Source organism: Camelus ferus, chromosome 11 (assembly GCF_009834535.1).
Source record: "Camelus ferus isolate YT-003-E chromosome 11, BCGSAC_Cfer_1.0, whole genome shotgun sequence".
NCBI lineage: Eukaryota > Metazoa > Chordata > Mammalia > Artiodactyla > Camelidae > Camelus > Camelus ferus.
This window is the reverse complement of record NC_045706.1, coordinates 35739479-35756643: the sequence shown is the minus strand read 5'-3', so window position 1 is coordinate 35756643 and position 17165 is coordinate 35739479. Positions and strand designations below refer to the sequence as shown.

Below are 17165 nucleotides of genomic sequence, written 5' to 3'. Positions count from 1 at the left end.
CTAGGGCACCATGTAGGAGCCTCAGTGATTCCTTGTCCTTAAGTAGGGCTTCACTTTTAAGGCTCTCTTCTTTCCCACTAAAATCTTACCTATTGTGTAGCTGCTCTACAGGGTAAGACATTTAGCTGGGCTGGTAGCTGGAAAGGCCTGACTAGGCTGCCCATCCCAAGGTGTTAACAATTGATAAGACCTCTTTATTGGTTTCTTTTCATCTTCATTGCATTGAAGTTATTGGAGATTATATTCCACCCATAATTAACCTAAAATTTTTTATCATTATATAATTATATAAATACGTAATTTAAAATGTATCTCACATAAAAATATTACATAATTCTCTGTCTTGGTGTCTGTATTCCCTTAAAAATGTATAACACTGTCACTGGACAGTGGCCAGTGTTTCACTGTCAAACCTGCTGACAGATTATGTGCAATGTACCAACAAACTACTCAGGGAAAACTCAGCTCACACACAAAACAGGACCCTATGAAAAGGTGAGATATATGTAAGTGAAACAGTTGGTAAACATAGCAGCAAATAAGCTAACATATACAAGAAGACATGTTCCCAGGGCTCAGCCACACTTGGCTGTCTTCATATCTTCTCATGCTGCTTGTTCCTTGCTCTCTCCACCAGGTGCTGGATGGTTCCCCCATTGAAGTAACCCTAGCCAAACCAGTGGACAAGGATAGTTATGTTAGGTACACCCGAGGAACAGGTGGAAGGGGCACCATGCTGCAAGGAGAGTACACCTACTCTTTGGGCCACGTTTATGATCCCACCACAACCTACCTTGGAGCTCCTGTCTTCTATGCCCCCCAGGCCTACACAGCGATCCCCAGCCCTCATTTCCCAGCCACCAAAGGACATCTTGGCAACAGGGCCATTATCCGAGCCCCTTCTGTTAGAGGTAACATTAATCAGCTTTTGCCTTAGAAAACTCTGCAATTCCAAATGATTTGTATTGCAATGGCCTTAGACGAATTGGATGGGTCCCCTGGGAGAAAAGAACTGGAAAATTGTTTACTGAAAATCAAATATTATATCAAGAGTTTTCCTTCCATAGGGATCTTTTTTCACATTACAACTGGTTATTGAAAAGACTTGGTCAGAACATAGTGTAAATGGGCCTAATGCACACATTTGATATTTGCATGGGCTCATAAAATCTGAACAAACTAAAACCTGGGTCAACAATTGTTAACTTCTCCCTTAGCATTGTACCATCATATTACAATCATATGTGACTCTTTACAAAACATCAAACTAAGAGCAGTCTGGTTCAACAGAAACCAATGACCTCAAATAGCAAAAACATGTCAAGGCACATGTGCATTTGATGGTGACTCAGTGCCATCACATCTATATAAAAATCACAAATTTTCATAGATATAGTCTAACAGATATATGAGATGCTCTCATCTGACCTCCCCCAAGAAATATGTGCTATGCCTTCTAAAAAGCCACACTACTAAGGAAATCAACTTGTTTTTCCAGGATACAGGAAGCTAAAAATTAAAGTCCAAGTAGAAAAACTAAAAACAAACCAAAAAAAGCCCTTAATCTGACTGTCAAACAATAAATCTTTCCTATTGAATCTTATAAGAATTCCAAACATTCAAGCAGTTTTCTAAGCTCAGGTAGTTCCAAAAATATAAAAGATAAGTAAAGCGTTTTTTATTTTCAAGAAATGAGTTTGTCTCTGCCTATTGGGATCCTTCAGAGTGGTTCTGCTGCGATATCACCAATGCCAACAGATCTCAGTTCTATCTTCCAAATGTGACACCAATCTGGGTAATTCAGCAACAAACTGTGTATTTAAATCTATTCTTGGGCTTGGCTAGAAGCAAAGGGGCATGTCCAGATTACTGTGGAAACCAAATTGTCTTACTGTGTTTTACTATTTTTCAGGAGAACTGAATTAACCATCCTAGGAGGTCTAGTCTTCAACAGCCTTAAAAGTTTCATACTCATAGTCACTCTACCCAAAATTGTAGTGTAAAAGAAATCATCAGGATTTTTTTCAGGATAATCTGTCTATAGATTTGATGACAAATTATGTCATTAATACACTGTGCATTTATAACCTACAATCATATCATTAAATAATCCGTACATTAAATATAAGTTGTCAACCAGTTGTAATGTAGGAAAAAAAACCAAACTTCACTCCAAGGGAAAACATACCTATCTTATAAAAGTAAGGAATCAATGAATGATATTCATGGATGAAGGGTAATCAATTTAATTTTTTCTCTCTTTATGCTACCAATAGGAACTCAAAGTAGCAATGTGGCAAAACAAAAAAAAATCAAAAGGAATCTACTAATGAAACTCAATGGAAATTTAAGCCTCACATTGATAGAATATAAGAGAGAAAATGGTGAACTTAAAACACATTTTCTAAATGTTGGTTTTCCAACAGGTCATCAGGGATGGAATTCTAGGGAACCTAGAACTCATTTCTGATTTACTGATCAATGACAAAAGTGCAAGACTTAGTTTAATACATGTGGTCATATTGTGCTGGGATGTTTTAATAAACACCTTCCCAATATTTATTAGTCTACAGAAAAATGTCAACAGAAGGTTAACTGAAGGCAGAAATTGCAACATTTTTCTCTGTAACAAAGTTTTAAAGTTGCATGTGTACTTATCCATATCTTAGAAAGTATTGCTTTCTTCCACAGACAGTTTAAAAAAAAAAAGACACCTATGGTGAACTCAATCTTATGTTGAGCTTCATTACATTAGAATCCTAGGATTCTCTACACATCTTTAGGGCTATAATCAATGTGACTTGGGCTAACTTTTCCATTACAGTAAGATTCAGGGTGATTTTCTGGTGGTTTGATTCAGTTTAATGCCTTCTTACATTCCTAGAAATTTACATGAATGTACCTGTAGGGGCTGCGGGAGTGAGAGGACTGGGAGGCCGTGGCTATTTGGCTTACACAGGCCTGGGCCGTGGATACCAGGTCAAAGGAGACAAGAGAGAAGACAAACTCTATGATCTTTTACCTGGGATGGAGCTCACCCCAATGAATCCTGTCACTTTAAAACCCCAAGGAATTAAACTTGCTCCCCAGGTAGGTAATGTTACTCCAGGGATGGTTTGGATAGTTTGTATAAGTTGGGCCAAAGACCATCATTCAGGTTTCATCAAGTTTTTTGACCTTGTTCCTACTTGGGCTGTTGTTTTGTTTTGTTTTATTTTCTTAAAGTGGCCAATCTGCCATAACGTACTGTGAGAAAACACTGAGTGTTGAGTGCCCTTGTTCCATTATAAACTGTTTCTTTTTTTATAATTATGAAGTTTGACACCTTAATAATCTTCCATTGAAATACAAAGAGCCTGAGCATTATTAAGAATTACCAACCAACACCTTAAATGAAAATAAAACGAAGCAAGACTAACTCAGAATAAATGACTGTTGTGTGTGACCCAGGTTGGTTGGCAAATGACAAGTATTCATGACAGGGAGTGGATAGATCATTTAGGATATCTTTTCTCAGAAACACTGTGTCTAAGAGAAAACACCATGTTATACATGATGTGTCATTACTCCTATTAACTATGGGATGACATCAGTCATATTATATTTTGGCAGTGACACTGTTGTTGTTGTTGTTGTTTGTTTTTTTGCTTTCATTTCACAGTTCTAAGTTTCCATATTTCTGCATGAGGCTATGGTTTTTGTTATTGGAAAATTAAAAGTTATCAAAATTGTTTCAGAGTGGAAACTGAATAACAGGGTTAAAAATGAAACAAAACAGGACTGTTCCCTGTGGATGTGTGGTGCAGGCTGGTCTCTCTGCTGAGATAATTTGGCTGAATAACCAATATCCAGTTCTTTAGAGTTATAGTTTGTATACCCTAAAGGAAACTTGCCTACTCCCACCCCAAATGTATAAGCCCCAAATCTATGGAAGTAGCCTTACAATTGCAACCAAGTGGAAAACTTGGTTTCCTAAAAGCTCATCTTGAGTGTTGTTTGTTTTGGGTAGGATTAATGGCTTTCTTATACATACAAATTAGTTCATGTATGGTTTCTGCCAAACCTACCCAGGCAAGTTTTTTTTAAGGATACTTATCAGAGTGGTGAACAGTAATCATCTGCCTCTTCAAAAACCTCTTCAAAAATCCATTATGCACCAAGTATTGTACCACATGCTGGGGATGGAAATGTGAATATAACACAGTCTTTGCCATCAAAAATCCTATGGAAATCCAGTGAGAGGGTACTGACACATAAACAGTTACAATAAAATCTAGCAAGTGCCATGGTGGAGCTTTGCACAGAAGACACAGAAGCTAGTCAGCCAGTCTACCCTAGGTTAAAACCTACAAGAGAAACCTAATTAAAGTATGAGGACACCTGGAAACATTTTAAGAAAATAAAAATTAATCATTGTCATAAATTCTGTGTAATTAATAGTTCTAAGAGCTGCTAGATCATGAGTAATGAGCTCAGCTTTTATACTAAACCCAGGTTAGAAACTGATCATGCCTTATATTAACCTGCGAGTAACCATCTCTATCAACTAATGAAAGCTTTTTGATTAATCTGTCTCTGAATTTCTGCAACTATGGCTTAGACATTAAAGACCCTGCCACCCACAACCAGCATAAATGGAGCCTTAAAAACTCCATGGTGGAGTCAGGAACTCCCAACAAGGAGGGCAGAGGGGCAAGTGCCGCCCTGCAGAGTCAGCCGTTACGAGTCGGTATCCCCTACCTGTGTTTGCACAACGAGCATAAACAAGCAGGCAGGCTACCTGCCAGTTAAAGTAACTTACTACTGCTCAGGAACCTAAAAGAACACTTCATAGATGACAAGAGACGCTACAAAACTCAGAATATTAAAAAGCAAAAGTTCATAGAGAAGATAGAAGCAATCTACAAATTTAATAAACTGGAAAACGCCATACTATTGCAGCTGGATGAGTGTTGGAGCGAGTGAGATTAGAAGTTCCAAAGATTCATCCTGGGGCCTTGTTCTGTCCCAAAGAATTTTTTTTTCCTCTTTTTCTAGACATATGCTCTATTTTGCACAGTTTACTGAAACTGCTGACTACGGGGAGCATTGGGGCTTGTGGGCCACCAAAAATGGCTTCAGGATGAAGAGAATATGTGCCTTTAGGCAAGATTTGGTTTGGAGTAATGATAGAAGGAAAAAAAAACACGCAGGAAGATTGTAAAAATCAGATCATTGTAAAGACAGGCAGAAGTGGTGTTTTGCCAAAGACATTACAACTATCAACATCCATGTATTAATGTTCATCAATAAATACTAACCCATTAAACTTTTTAACTCTATTTTTATGAAAATGTGAAGATAAAACCCTATGACAAATGGAAAAATTAGAATAAATTCTTAGGTTATTTTCTCCAAACCATTATAAACAGAAGGATTCAGGGTAATAATGAGTAAATCCAGCTACACAGTGCTGGAATATCAATTTTTTTAAGTGGGATAACTATATCAAACAAATCGTAAAATTAAACTATTGGTAAAAAGTTAGAGCTAATGGACTAAACTAAAAGCATATTAGAATAAATGGTGTGAAAATGATTTTTATGAATTAATAAACATAACATTTTAAATGGAGTTCAAATTGAGTTCATCTTGAATTTTATGAGTCATTAAACCATATGGCATCTTCTATTAGCTTAAACTCTGAAGATCTGAGTGTAAAAACCTGAAAGCGAGAGAAATAATGCCAATGTGAGACTGGAAAGGGAAATCATTTTTTTTTTAACTCTTGTAGATATTAGAAGAAATTTGTCAGAAAAATAACTGGGGACAGCCAGTGTACCAGCTGCACTCTGCCATTGGACAAGATCAAAGGCAACTCTTCTTATACAAAATCACCATCCCTGCCCTGGCCAGCCAGAATCCCGCAATGTACGTCACTTCTCCAAATCCCTAATCGTTTCAATTTTAGAATAAGAGGCTCTTGAAATTCACTGTACTTTATCACTATCTAAATAAGATAAATATTTAAGTCTACTAGGTACTCACTTTTCATTAAATGTAAACACTGAGATGTGCCGCTGGGATATGTGGGCCAACTATGAAGGTAGTATCTCCAAGTCCTCAAGTTTTAAATAGACAGTGAAGACTGTGTAGTATAACCAACCAGTGGAAAAGCGCAGATATAAGATGTATAGAAAGGAAAACTACAGCCCAGTTTTATCTGTGTATTATTTCGGTTGAACCATACGAAATTACCATTTTATACATAACACCCATGCCCTGTCTTTTAAATTCTGGACCAAAGATATAACCTGAGTGGTTATCACCTTCTAAATTTTACCTTGAGCCTGCATTTCTACATGTTTTAGGAACCACCGTGTTTCCCGTGTATGTTAGAAAAGACTGGTGATGAGTTACGAGTATGCTCCAGAAATGTTATCACCCACCGATGTTCTGGGTCAATTCACAAATATTCCAGCATGCATATATAGTTAGAAGCTTTAAAAGCAAAGAGAATGAAGAATACCCACACACAATTCTACTATCCAGTTATCCTAAAAAGCAAATAGTGCCTTAGGTTTCCACCCGTCTCAGCAGCACAAGTTTAAAATGCGTACCCTGACTGACTCTGCTTTCCAGCCATCCTTTCACACCTCCAAAGCTAAGTGCCTACATGGATGAAGCCAAGACGTATGCAGCCGAGTACACCCTGCAGACCCTGGGCATCCCCACTGATGGAGCCAATGCCGCCACCACAGCTGCTGCTGCCGCTGCCGCTTCTGCTGCCGCATTTCCAGGTATGGGAAAATTGTGCCAGAAATGGTACCCTGCAGAGTGTGTGGGAAACTCTTCTTGGGATCATGCACTCACAAAGTTGTCTGTGACCTCCACTACAATAAATCTGATTTCCACCACCTATCACCAAAAAGAATTTGCCCAATGAGTGAGCCATCAATCTATGAGGCATGAGAATACAGCTTGGCAGCGGGGGGGGGGGGGGGGGACCTAGGAATGGGGGTGGGGGTGAACTAGGAGTGGGGGGGGGACTAGTCTCAGCTCAGCGGTCAGCAGGTGTGTGATCTCAAGTGAATCAATCTCTGCGTCTGGTTTGTTTTGATCTTTACTTTCAATAAGAGAGTTTAGAACTACCTATTAATAGCCGATGTTTATTTGAACTCTTACTATGTGCCAGGCACTCACCTGCCTCAGTAATGCTCAGGACACCACAAGAGCTAGGGCCTATCATAATGCCTGTTGTACAGATGAAAAACCCAAATATTAGAAAGATTAAGTAATTTGGCCAATGTCAGTCAGCTTTTAAACAATCTTCTTAAGCAATTGGGACTCCCACCCCAATTCTAATCTTCAGTTCTACTCAATTCTTTTATTAAATTGCTTTCTGAAAGAAATGTGTGCATCAAATTCTTCTTATTTTAAGTCAAAAACTGTGTGTGTGTGAGACAGAAAGAGAGAGAGCGAGCCTTTCAATAAGTGGATAATCAGGGTCATTTTAATCTGTTCTATAATTTTGCTGTGGGACATCTGCTGATTACTTAAAGCCTATCTGTAGATCAACATGCCTTTGGGGTCACATTTAAAAGACTTTTCCCCATTTATTATGTACCCACAACAAATGCTAATAATTAAAAATGAATCCTCTAGAAATTAAAGAGGACCAGACAAAAAGTTTCTTTTAGAAATTTTCCCTCAGCAGTTCATCTGAGTAACTCCACTCTTTCTTAGTAATAAAAGTTTATGTCTTTCAAGGAAATTTGTCATTCTGATTTATTGTTGTGTTGGCACATCTCCCATAAGGCCAAATCAGAGAGTTCTGACTAGACCCAGGAACAGGACTTTCCCATCACTGATGAATTCCTCTATTGGGCATATGTAGGTATGAGAACTGCTGTATTCCTCACATCCGTGTAATACCCGGGCTCGCTCTCATTTCCTTTTATTTCTCAGAACTTGCAAATATGTCCTCCATTCTGGCAAGTGAGGCTGAGACTAATCACGTTTCACATGCGAGTGTGACCTTAATTCCAGCTTTGTCCCATAGAACAGGGAGGAGACGCGTGATGTGCCCCTTCAAGGTTACCAAGGCAACAGCTGTCACTGCCGAGGGCCAGGTCCCTCCTGGGCTCTGCTGGGGCCATCAGCTCCGTGCCTGCATTCCCTACACCAGCATGTTGACACATCTGTCTTCTGAAGACCCGTGCCAGGCTTCTCAGTTCTTGGAAAAAGTTGAGCCCCTGTCTTGCAGAAAGCTGCACCCCAAAGACACCTAATTAATGTACTTCAAAAATAAATGACTCATTGCCAGGAAAACTTTTAAAGTTTGCTTTCACTTTGGAAAGGATTTTTATTCTACCCCAAAATTGTTTTTCTTCCCCTCATTTTATTTGTTCCTACAATAAATAAAAAATTATTTAGAGCATGAGAGTTATCTTGGGAATGCCTAAGAATTTGAGAGCATCTTTTATAACTTTGCTACGGAATCAAGCAAAGAACAACAGGCTCCAAGAGAAGAGTCTGTTTCAAACACAGATACTCTTGCACTTAAGAAATTAGCCAAATTGAAAAATAAAATTCAAAATCCCTAATGATAAGATTTATGCTACACACACACATACTCACACACATTATTTTACTAACTCACATACTTTAGAAATACTGTTTCCAAATTTATGAAAGTAATTGACAACACATTTCTCATAACCTTGGAAAATATACCAAACTTCACTAGTGCATTAGTCAGCATTTCTGCCCAAAGTGCATGAGCCAGGGAGTGGATTCAATTTTTAAAAAAAATAGTCCAGCCAGCTTCCCGCCACCGCTTCCTGAGAAGCCACCAGAAAGAAATCAATGTGTCTGAGGCTGGGCAGACTTCCACAGTACATAAACCAAATGGGCTTGTTTAAAAAGTCAGGTCCCCATTCATTGCTTAAGTATACCTTTCCCTTTTTCTTGTCACCTTTCACAATTTGGGGATCATCTCAGAAATAACCAGGTTTTGGTCTAAAACATTAATGGGGAAATACTGCTTTTTGTTAATAGCTATTATGCCCTTTTCTTCAAAAGTGAGTATTAATCAGCTAGACATCATACCAACGTGAAAGCACGTGATTATTTCCTCATCACTCAGAGCCCCTTGGTTCTCTGATAGTGAGGACAAGCACCTGGGCCTCCACGAGTGCCAAGACAGCTCGATGGTGGGGTGAGGTATTTTTTCCCCTGTCCGGTTAAGTCCAAATGTGGACACACTAGGTATTTGCTTTTATGGTGCTATATAGACACATGTGAAAACTTTCAGTATTTCTCCTACTGGTCCACCCAGTCCCTACAGTCTTCCGTGGGTAAAGGCAATGTTTCTAACATTCTATTTAGGTGAGGGTGAGGGTGAGGGTGCAACAGACCCACAGAACCCCTCTCCCATGCCTTGCAACCCATCAGTCGCTTCCCCTCCTTTGTAAGTTCTGAGACCCTCTGAACAAGTTCTAAATATGATGCTTTAACCCAACTCAGCATCCTGTTAAGTTTGTTTCTTGGAATATATCCCCAGTGGTCCCAATTTTCCAAGAATGAAATGATTCTGACATAGATGGCTTACCCCAATTCGAGGAACACTGTTCCCTAATCATGAGTCCAAATATTATGTCCCCCAAGGGCACTTTTTAAAATGTATGTATTAGCTTTTGGCTTTAAGCAATATATTAAATTTTCATATTTCAAAAAGAAGAAGCCAAAAGGAAGCACACTCGAATCCCTTTCATGATGTTTCTCTGCCTCCTTCTCCAGGCTACGGTCTCCCAAATGCACCTGCCTCCATGTCCGCAGCCCAACTCAAGCAGGCAGTGACCCTGGGACAAGACTTGGCAGCATATACGACGTATGAGGTCTACCCCACTTTTGCAGTGACTGCCCGAGGGGATGGCTATGGGACCTTCTGAAGACATCTTTCTTTTCATTTAGGAATGAAACACACAAAGCTCGATAGAGAAGAAATAAACCTCTCACTCAGTCCCTTAATGATCACAAGTAATACTTTCCCCAGAGTGATGCCTTTCTGGATATGGTCTAGCTTATACTGATTGTAGAATTGTGATATGAGAACCTTATTCCTAATGAAATCAAATGTTAGGAAGCCATTTGTCTAACAGAAAGCTAAAGAGCCATTTCCCCCTGAAAGTTGTCCTTCCAAGGTTCCTGAGTGTCTTGGGAGTATGTTTACATACCCTGACAGAGTGAAGAGAGATCTTTAGCCAGTAAGAGTTCAGGGGCTAAGCAGATCTGGGCAGCCAGTAACAACCAAAGGAGCCAAGTAAATTCCAGAGTCTTAACCCCTGGCTCACAGCTGCTTTTGTAATACACAAAGTCACAAAAGGCAAAGGGACAGTAGGAGATGCCCTTCCACACACATTCCCCATTGCCCACTGCGTGGTACATGCCCATAGGCTGGAGCTCTTGAGAGACTGTCCAAGGTCTAATGGAGTCAGCATCATTTCAGTCTGAAAACTCCATCCAGTCAATCTGTCATAGGTCAGGATCTTCTCATCCCCTGCAGCCCATGGGGACTTGGAAATTGACATGATGTGTTACAGCTATAGTTTAAACAAACCCAGGCCCATTGTTTATTAAACTCATTAGCCCACACCTCTTTTGCCTGGAACTCCTCCCCTTCCCAAGGATGCCCACAACATAATAGACATGCCTACTTGAAATGACTTTTTCTCATTTTAAACATTTTGACTTGTCCATACTGATTTAGTCTCATCTCAGTCTCATTTTGCTCATCTGTCATAGCATAAAATAATTCAAATCTATAGAATATCATTTATGATACTTTTTCCTATTCAGAAAATTGACAGAAAAGTCATTTCAAACAAAGGGAGAGGTGAAGATCTACTCTCATTTCTTTGATGTTTTTGTAGCACCCAGCCCCCATCCAGCATTCAGAGACAGTTACATTAACTTGGGTTCACTTTCTAACCCATTTATACTAACTCTGCCAAAAAAAAAAACAAAAAAAAAAACCACTGCCTTCTCTTCCTTTTACTTTCAGTAAGTATCAGACAACTTTACCATACCTGAGTCCTTTGGTGTTGAAGTTATCATGGGAGAACCTTATGTCCATCACTCATTACTAAAAGCCAATTCTTCAGACACTCAGCAAGGGTGTTACCAAAATCCCCTAGCGTTTTGAGTCTCTTCTCTAGAACATCTGAGATGAGGGTGCTAGAAAAACTGGGATGGAGTGGGGTAGAAGGCACTACTTTCTTTCCATACTTACAAATGATGGCTTTTTGTTCAAAACAGAAATAATCAAAGTCCAAACACAAAATACTTATTACGGCCACTCTAATCTCATTACTGGTTTAAGACATATTCCTAGAATTTCCATTTTAAAAATCTCTTGACCTTTGTAAAATTCTGCAAGACATAAAGGAAAACATAAACACCAAGGGACAGAAAAACTTGTCAACTCTCGGATGGAATTCTGTGATCCAAAATCAGGCCAGATTTCAATCAAAATCAGGTAAATTCCAATAACAGCCAAGAGTCTTTGTAAGGTTTCTGTTCTGTTAACTCCAATCAGATATCAAAGGCTTCAAGGCTGCAGCTGAATCTCTGAAAGGCCTTGTGCTTTCAGCTTTATGTTTTGCATTTTCTATTTCCTAAGACAGTGTTTCCCAAACTTGACTACACATTAGAAACACCTGGAGAGCTTTTCAAACCACCAATGCCAAGATCACATCTCATACCAACTACATCAGAATATCTTGGGCTCCAGCCTCACATCAGTTTTTTAAAATATCCTTAGGTGATTCAAACTAAGTTTGGAAACTGCTGAGTTCTTCGTATCTCCACTCTATCTTAATTTTTTTTCTTTCTTATTTCACTTTCATTAAATAGAAAAACACAAGAAAAATTGTCTAAATTAAAACAAACAGCCAGATCATATTTTTTCATATATTCATCTCATAAGAAGTATGAATGTGAATATAATTCATATTGGCTTCATACTAACTCTTGGGCCGAACTAGTTCTAAATATGAAAAAGTGAAACGTTCCTCCTCAAGGAGTTCTTAGGTCCAAATTTATACTCCCCCGCAGTCCTGCTTTTACACTCAAGGAGAATGATTACAGTGGAGCAGGCAAATGTCTGCTTAGTCCAAAGAAGCATTCCAAATTCCAAGAACAAAAATGTTAATGTTCTTTAAAATCTTTGAAAATAAAGAAAAAAAGGTACTGTGCATATCTAGGGTATGCAAAATAGAAGGTATGATCCAGAGCAGTTTTAAATTTAATCAAATGAACAGACAATTAGCTAATACAGGGATCTCTTTACAAGAAAAAAAAATAATTATTATGGATTAAATCATAATCACTGAAAAGGTTAAGAGGAGAGACATAAATATATAATACCAAAGTCTCAAGAAAATTACTACTGAAATCATCTCATCACTTACTCAAGGAAAAACACGAATATTCATGACATTGACTTCCTGATGACTAGTTTTATTCAAGTAAGTAGCTGTAGTTTTTTGTTTCCTGAAATCTTACTTTAGTAAAATCTAGAGAATCTCATTTAGAACATAAATCGTCGAAAGTATCAATGTGTTCACCGTGCCATATGTTTACATTTCCTTTGCCCGAATTAAGTAATGTAGACCAAGTCCTGCTATGATGAATTGAACCTTAAAAGTCAAGATTTTTTTTTTAAATCAAGTGTAGAACCAAAGGTTTATTTTGCATGATGTTTATATTTTTGGACTTCAGAAATTAACACTTATTTTATACCTATCATACCTTGTGTGTCAATATCTATTTTTTTACTTCATACTTTATTGCTTAGTAGAAAAAAATCTTCATAGAAAAAAATTAAAATGAGTCAACCCACCAAGTGATAATAACAAAATACCCAAACCAATAATTTAGAAACATCTAGTAAATTAGAATTGGGTTTCTAAATTTGGATAATTAATAGCTTAGTGAGAATTAAAATCAGCCCAACATTACTCAGAAGGAATGAAACAGCAGTGGGATTAGATATCAGTGTTCTCACCTTTGAAACTTCTGTCTCTTCTTAAACTGCTCTATTTCTCTCCTACCCCATTAATGTAGCTAGAAGACCACCTTTAATTGCCACAAAATATAATTCTCCTAGATGACTATCCACACCCATCTACTCCTGCCCAAACCTGGTATCATGCCAAACCACACTGTGTTCGGGTGACAGCACCCAAAATGCTGCTGGAAAGCTACCTCGTGTTAAGAAAACATTGACTTCAAAAACATCTAACAAATGAGAACATATTTCCAAACCACAGGTCCTTAACTTTCTAACGGTGGATGGAAATTAAATTATAGCTATGCATTGATAATAGCTATGCAAGAAATTACTTTTAGTTATACTTAAAAGCTTTTTTAAAACTCTTCCAATGGTGTAGATTAGCTTTTCAGAAATATTGCCACAATATAATTTTCAATTTATGTTAATTTTTGCTCTATTTCTAAATGACTGTTTTATAGTTCTTTCTAGGGCAACTAGGTCACAATCTGAATCCATGGGGATGGGAAATTTTCCAGGGTGCCCTTGAAGAATGAGGGTCAATAAAGAAAGTTAGGATTTTCAGTGAACTATCTTTGATTCAAAGCTACAACGAATCATAAAGTTTATTATTGTTCTGCAACTCCAGTCCTGTCCCAGATTTCCCAAAAGTAAGTTAGGACTAAAAGTGAGCAATGAGCCTCAATATTTACACAAGGCCATGATCATGTACCACCCCCTCCTGGCACTCATATAAATGATCCCAGGGACTGAAACATACCTACAATTTAATCTACTTGGTACTTTATATTTGTAGATACATTTTTATATACTGTAGAGATACCTGTTAAAAAAAACCTAAATTTCAGATATGACACTGTAAGTAAACTTTGTGATAAACACTTTTAAGAGAAAATATTAATAGCATAATTTAGGAATGTTCATATACTTACGGAAAGAGAAAAACTAGGCAACAAACATTCCTACCTGACATACAACAGTTATCTACTGGGTTTGTTAAATTGATTGTCAAATCTGATGTTGAAATTTCACTTCATTCTAGTGACATTGTGAAAATGCTCTCAGGTTAATGAGAACATATCCATAGAAAGTGTAAGGTATCCACCAGGCTGTATGTCTGTTTTCACCAACGTGAGAACAAAGCAAAACAAGTCCTGCTATAATTAGTGAAACTATTAGGAAAATAAGATTTTTTTTTTCCTGACTCGAATACCTTATCTCTTTACTTACAGAGTAACACATTAAAAACATTGTTTTTACTCAATAAAAAAATGAGCACAGAATATTTTAAAAGCCAGCTTTTTCTTACAATGTTTATACAGAATGCAGAATGCACAGGTTTAATAGGGACAGCAATATATACCATGAACACACAGACTCATTAATGGGACACTGCAGACTTTATGCATCCCCACTTCCTCTCAGTTTTATAGGAAAGGTAAAAGAAAATCTTATACTTTAGCTCACAGAGAAGAGAAATTCATAACCAATCTAGAAATGAAAATTAATTTGGAAACCAGAAGCTTCAAAAGTACCTAGAATAAAACAGAACAGCTCCACATCTTTCTCTCCCTTGTGGACTTTCCTCCTATTTTGAGAGAGAAATCAAGAAAAGGAATATGCCCCATGTTCTCTTCACATACGTTACTTTGTCTGAAGGGAGGGGAGATACCAGGAAAGAGCTCTTTAAAGAAAGTAAGGCACCAGCAGGACGTTCTGGAGACTGAAAGGCATCAACGCCACTCACGGTTTAGCACCGTCTCTCTGGAGTCACAACACACCCTGCTTTGCCAGGATAGTGCTGGCTTATGTCTGTCATCCCACTATAAATATTAACAATCAATAATGAAAATGGACAGTTGCCCCCCTTACTCTCAAATGTGCCCCCGTTTAGACAACGAATTATACAGTGACCCCATCTTTATGGGTCTTTGTTGATGGCTCTTTGTTTTTTTCATGTTGCAGACTTGGCTTTATAGCTTAAAGTAAAGGGCCAGCCACTTCTTTCCGACTGGGGCAGGAGCATGGGGAGCAGAGAGGAATGCCACATCTTCTCCTCTGAGGTGAACCCCCCCCATCTACTCCCCATCTACTGTCCTTTCTGGTCCTAGTTTCCCTCCCACTGCCCCTGGGCTCTGGGTCCCGAGTTCTGCCTTCAGTAGACAGAGCTAGCAGCCTCTAAGCCAGACTGCAGAAGACAGGATGAAGGATAGCTCTTGGGAACATGTGCTTAGCCTGTCAGGATCCACAGGGCATTGTCCGGGTCTTAGAGCATTTATTTGCAGGTTCCTTTCTTCCTTGAACCAAGCCCCTTACACCTCAAAGTAGAAAGGACTTCCTCTGTAAATCTTCACATTAAAAGACACTTGGCCTTTTTCCCTTCTTCTGTGTTTTACAAATTTTCTCAAACACTAACTCCTTTGCATTTAACTTCACCATGATGGTTGCTCATCAACTATTCTTTATCCCAAATCTGCATATAATCCCATACATTTTATTAATTTTAATGTAAAATTATGTTAACAGTTCCCTTTTTAACAGAAATTTCTTTTTCACTCTTCCTTCATTCTCTTTACAAATATTGAGAATTAAACGAACTTTACAGTCTCCATTGCTATTAACTCACAAAACTATTCTTCATAGAATGTGTGATCAGTCTGTGTTTACTATGTACCGACTCGTAGGCCAGAAACTGAATACAGATATATATGTATTTCTTCATTCTTTCCTCAATGGGGTACACAGTCTAGTGATCCATTCTGCATGTTTTAAAACTGAATATAACTGCACGTATTTAAGTGCATCAGCTGGTAGGTTTTGTCACTTAGTCAGAATTCTGAAAATGAATCATCTCTGTTCTAAACCTTGTTTCCACTATTACTGCCAAAAACTAGACTGGGACAGTAAGCCTTTTTAAAGATGAGTTTAACTCGATCTATTATTATTGATACTTGAGTAAAATAAGTTTTCAAATATTTTCCCCAGGAGAAATATAACAAGACTATGCAAAAATTTAAAAAGAAGAAAAAATTTTAGTTAGAGGTACAGAAGGAGCTTTAAAACTGGAGTTGACAAATTCACCTACTGATTTATGATGTTAATGAGCAGAAACCCACATTTTTTATTTACTTGAAAATATTTTGGTTAGCTATTTCTATTTTCTGAATACACTTGTGTTTATAAAATTAAAAAATCTCCTTAACTAGCCTTACCTATACCTATATTTTTTGCGACAAATGATTCACAATGAAGTATATATACTTTTTTCAAATGTACATTTAATTTTGAAACTTGGCTTTTTCTATGATAATTCATAAGAGATCTTAGGGCTTACAGGCAGCAGATAAGTCTATGTAAATCAATTCATCATTATCACTGGTTTAAATATGTAATATAATCATCGGTATTTTTATTCCTGTTTCTTCATGAGTTCTTTTTTTCCTACATTTCTGACTGCAGTACAACCAGATATTATCTCTTCTCTTAATGAAAGGCATGCTGTCAACAAAACGCATCTCTCATTTTTAGACGCTAACCTCTTGCCTCTTTTCCTTTCTGTTATTATTGACAATATTTATGTAAAGTTAGTTAACTGAGGTACCAAAAGAGAAACAAAAACAGTATTAAACAGTGTGCATAAAGCACTTATTTTTGTAGTGTGAGTACAATGTTTTATAAAACTCTGTGATATATCTAAATATACTGAGTAAAATCACAACATTCATTCACTGGGAAAATAATCATTGGTTTGGAAAATACAATGGGCACTATTGAGTCATAAATCACAGGAAATGAGAAATAATGAAATATTGTGATGACTAGTGTAATTCCGGGATGGTAAAATAAATGTAATTGAATTTTCAAGAACCATTATAAAGGTTTAAAAAGTATCAACATGTGTTGCTGATTCATTTTTTCTTTCTTGAAAACTAAAATTTTACTCTTTTTGAGGAAATACCTAAATATTAAGGACCCATAAGTCCTTTTGGTGGCCTCTTTACTTTCATATCTTTTATAAAACTTCCTTCTGGTGCATCTTCTGAGAATAAATCAAACTTTTAATGATTGAGTGCATTATTATCTAATCAATAAAGAAAGCAAGAGAAATACA

The 17165-nt window shown here is 37.5% G+C and overlaps 1 protein-coding gene across 12 annotated transcripts in view; it reads left to right on the top strand.

The window, feature by feature from the left end:
- Positions 1-16944, top strand: part of A1CF (APOBEC1 complementation factor) — an 81051-nt gene extending 64107 nt beyond the window's left edge. For 8 of the 12 annotated variants that reach the window (XM_032491418.1, XM_032491417.1, XM_032491414.1 and 5 more), the window contains 5 exons: positions 638-911; positions 2885-3090; positions 5774-5910; positions 6622-6779; positions 9781-16942. In XM_032491418.1, coding sequence (XP_032347309.1) covers positions 638-911; positions 2885-3090; positions 5774-5910; positions 6622-6779; positions 9781-9932 — 927 coding nt within the window. In that variant the 3' untranslated portion in view covers positions 9933-16942. Of the gene's footprint in view, positions 1-637; positions 912-2884; positions 3091-5773; positions 5911-6621; positions 6780-8041; positions 8381-9780 lie in introns of those variants that run through there. The other 4 variants (XM_032491420.1, XM_032491419.1, XM_032491421.1 and 1 more) reach the window with 3 other exon arrangements.
- The last annotated feature ends 221 nt before the right edge of the window (positions 16945-17165 follow it).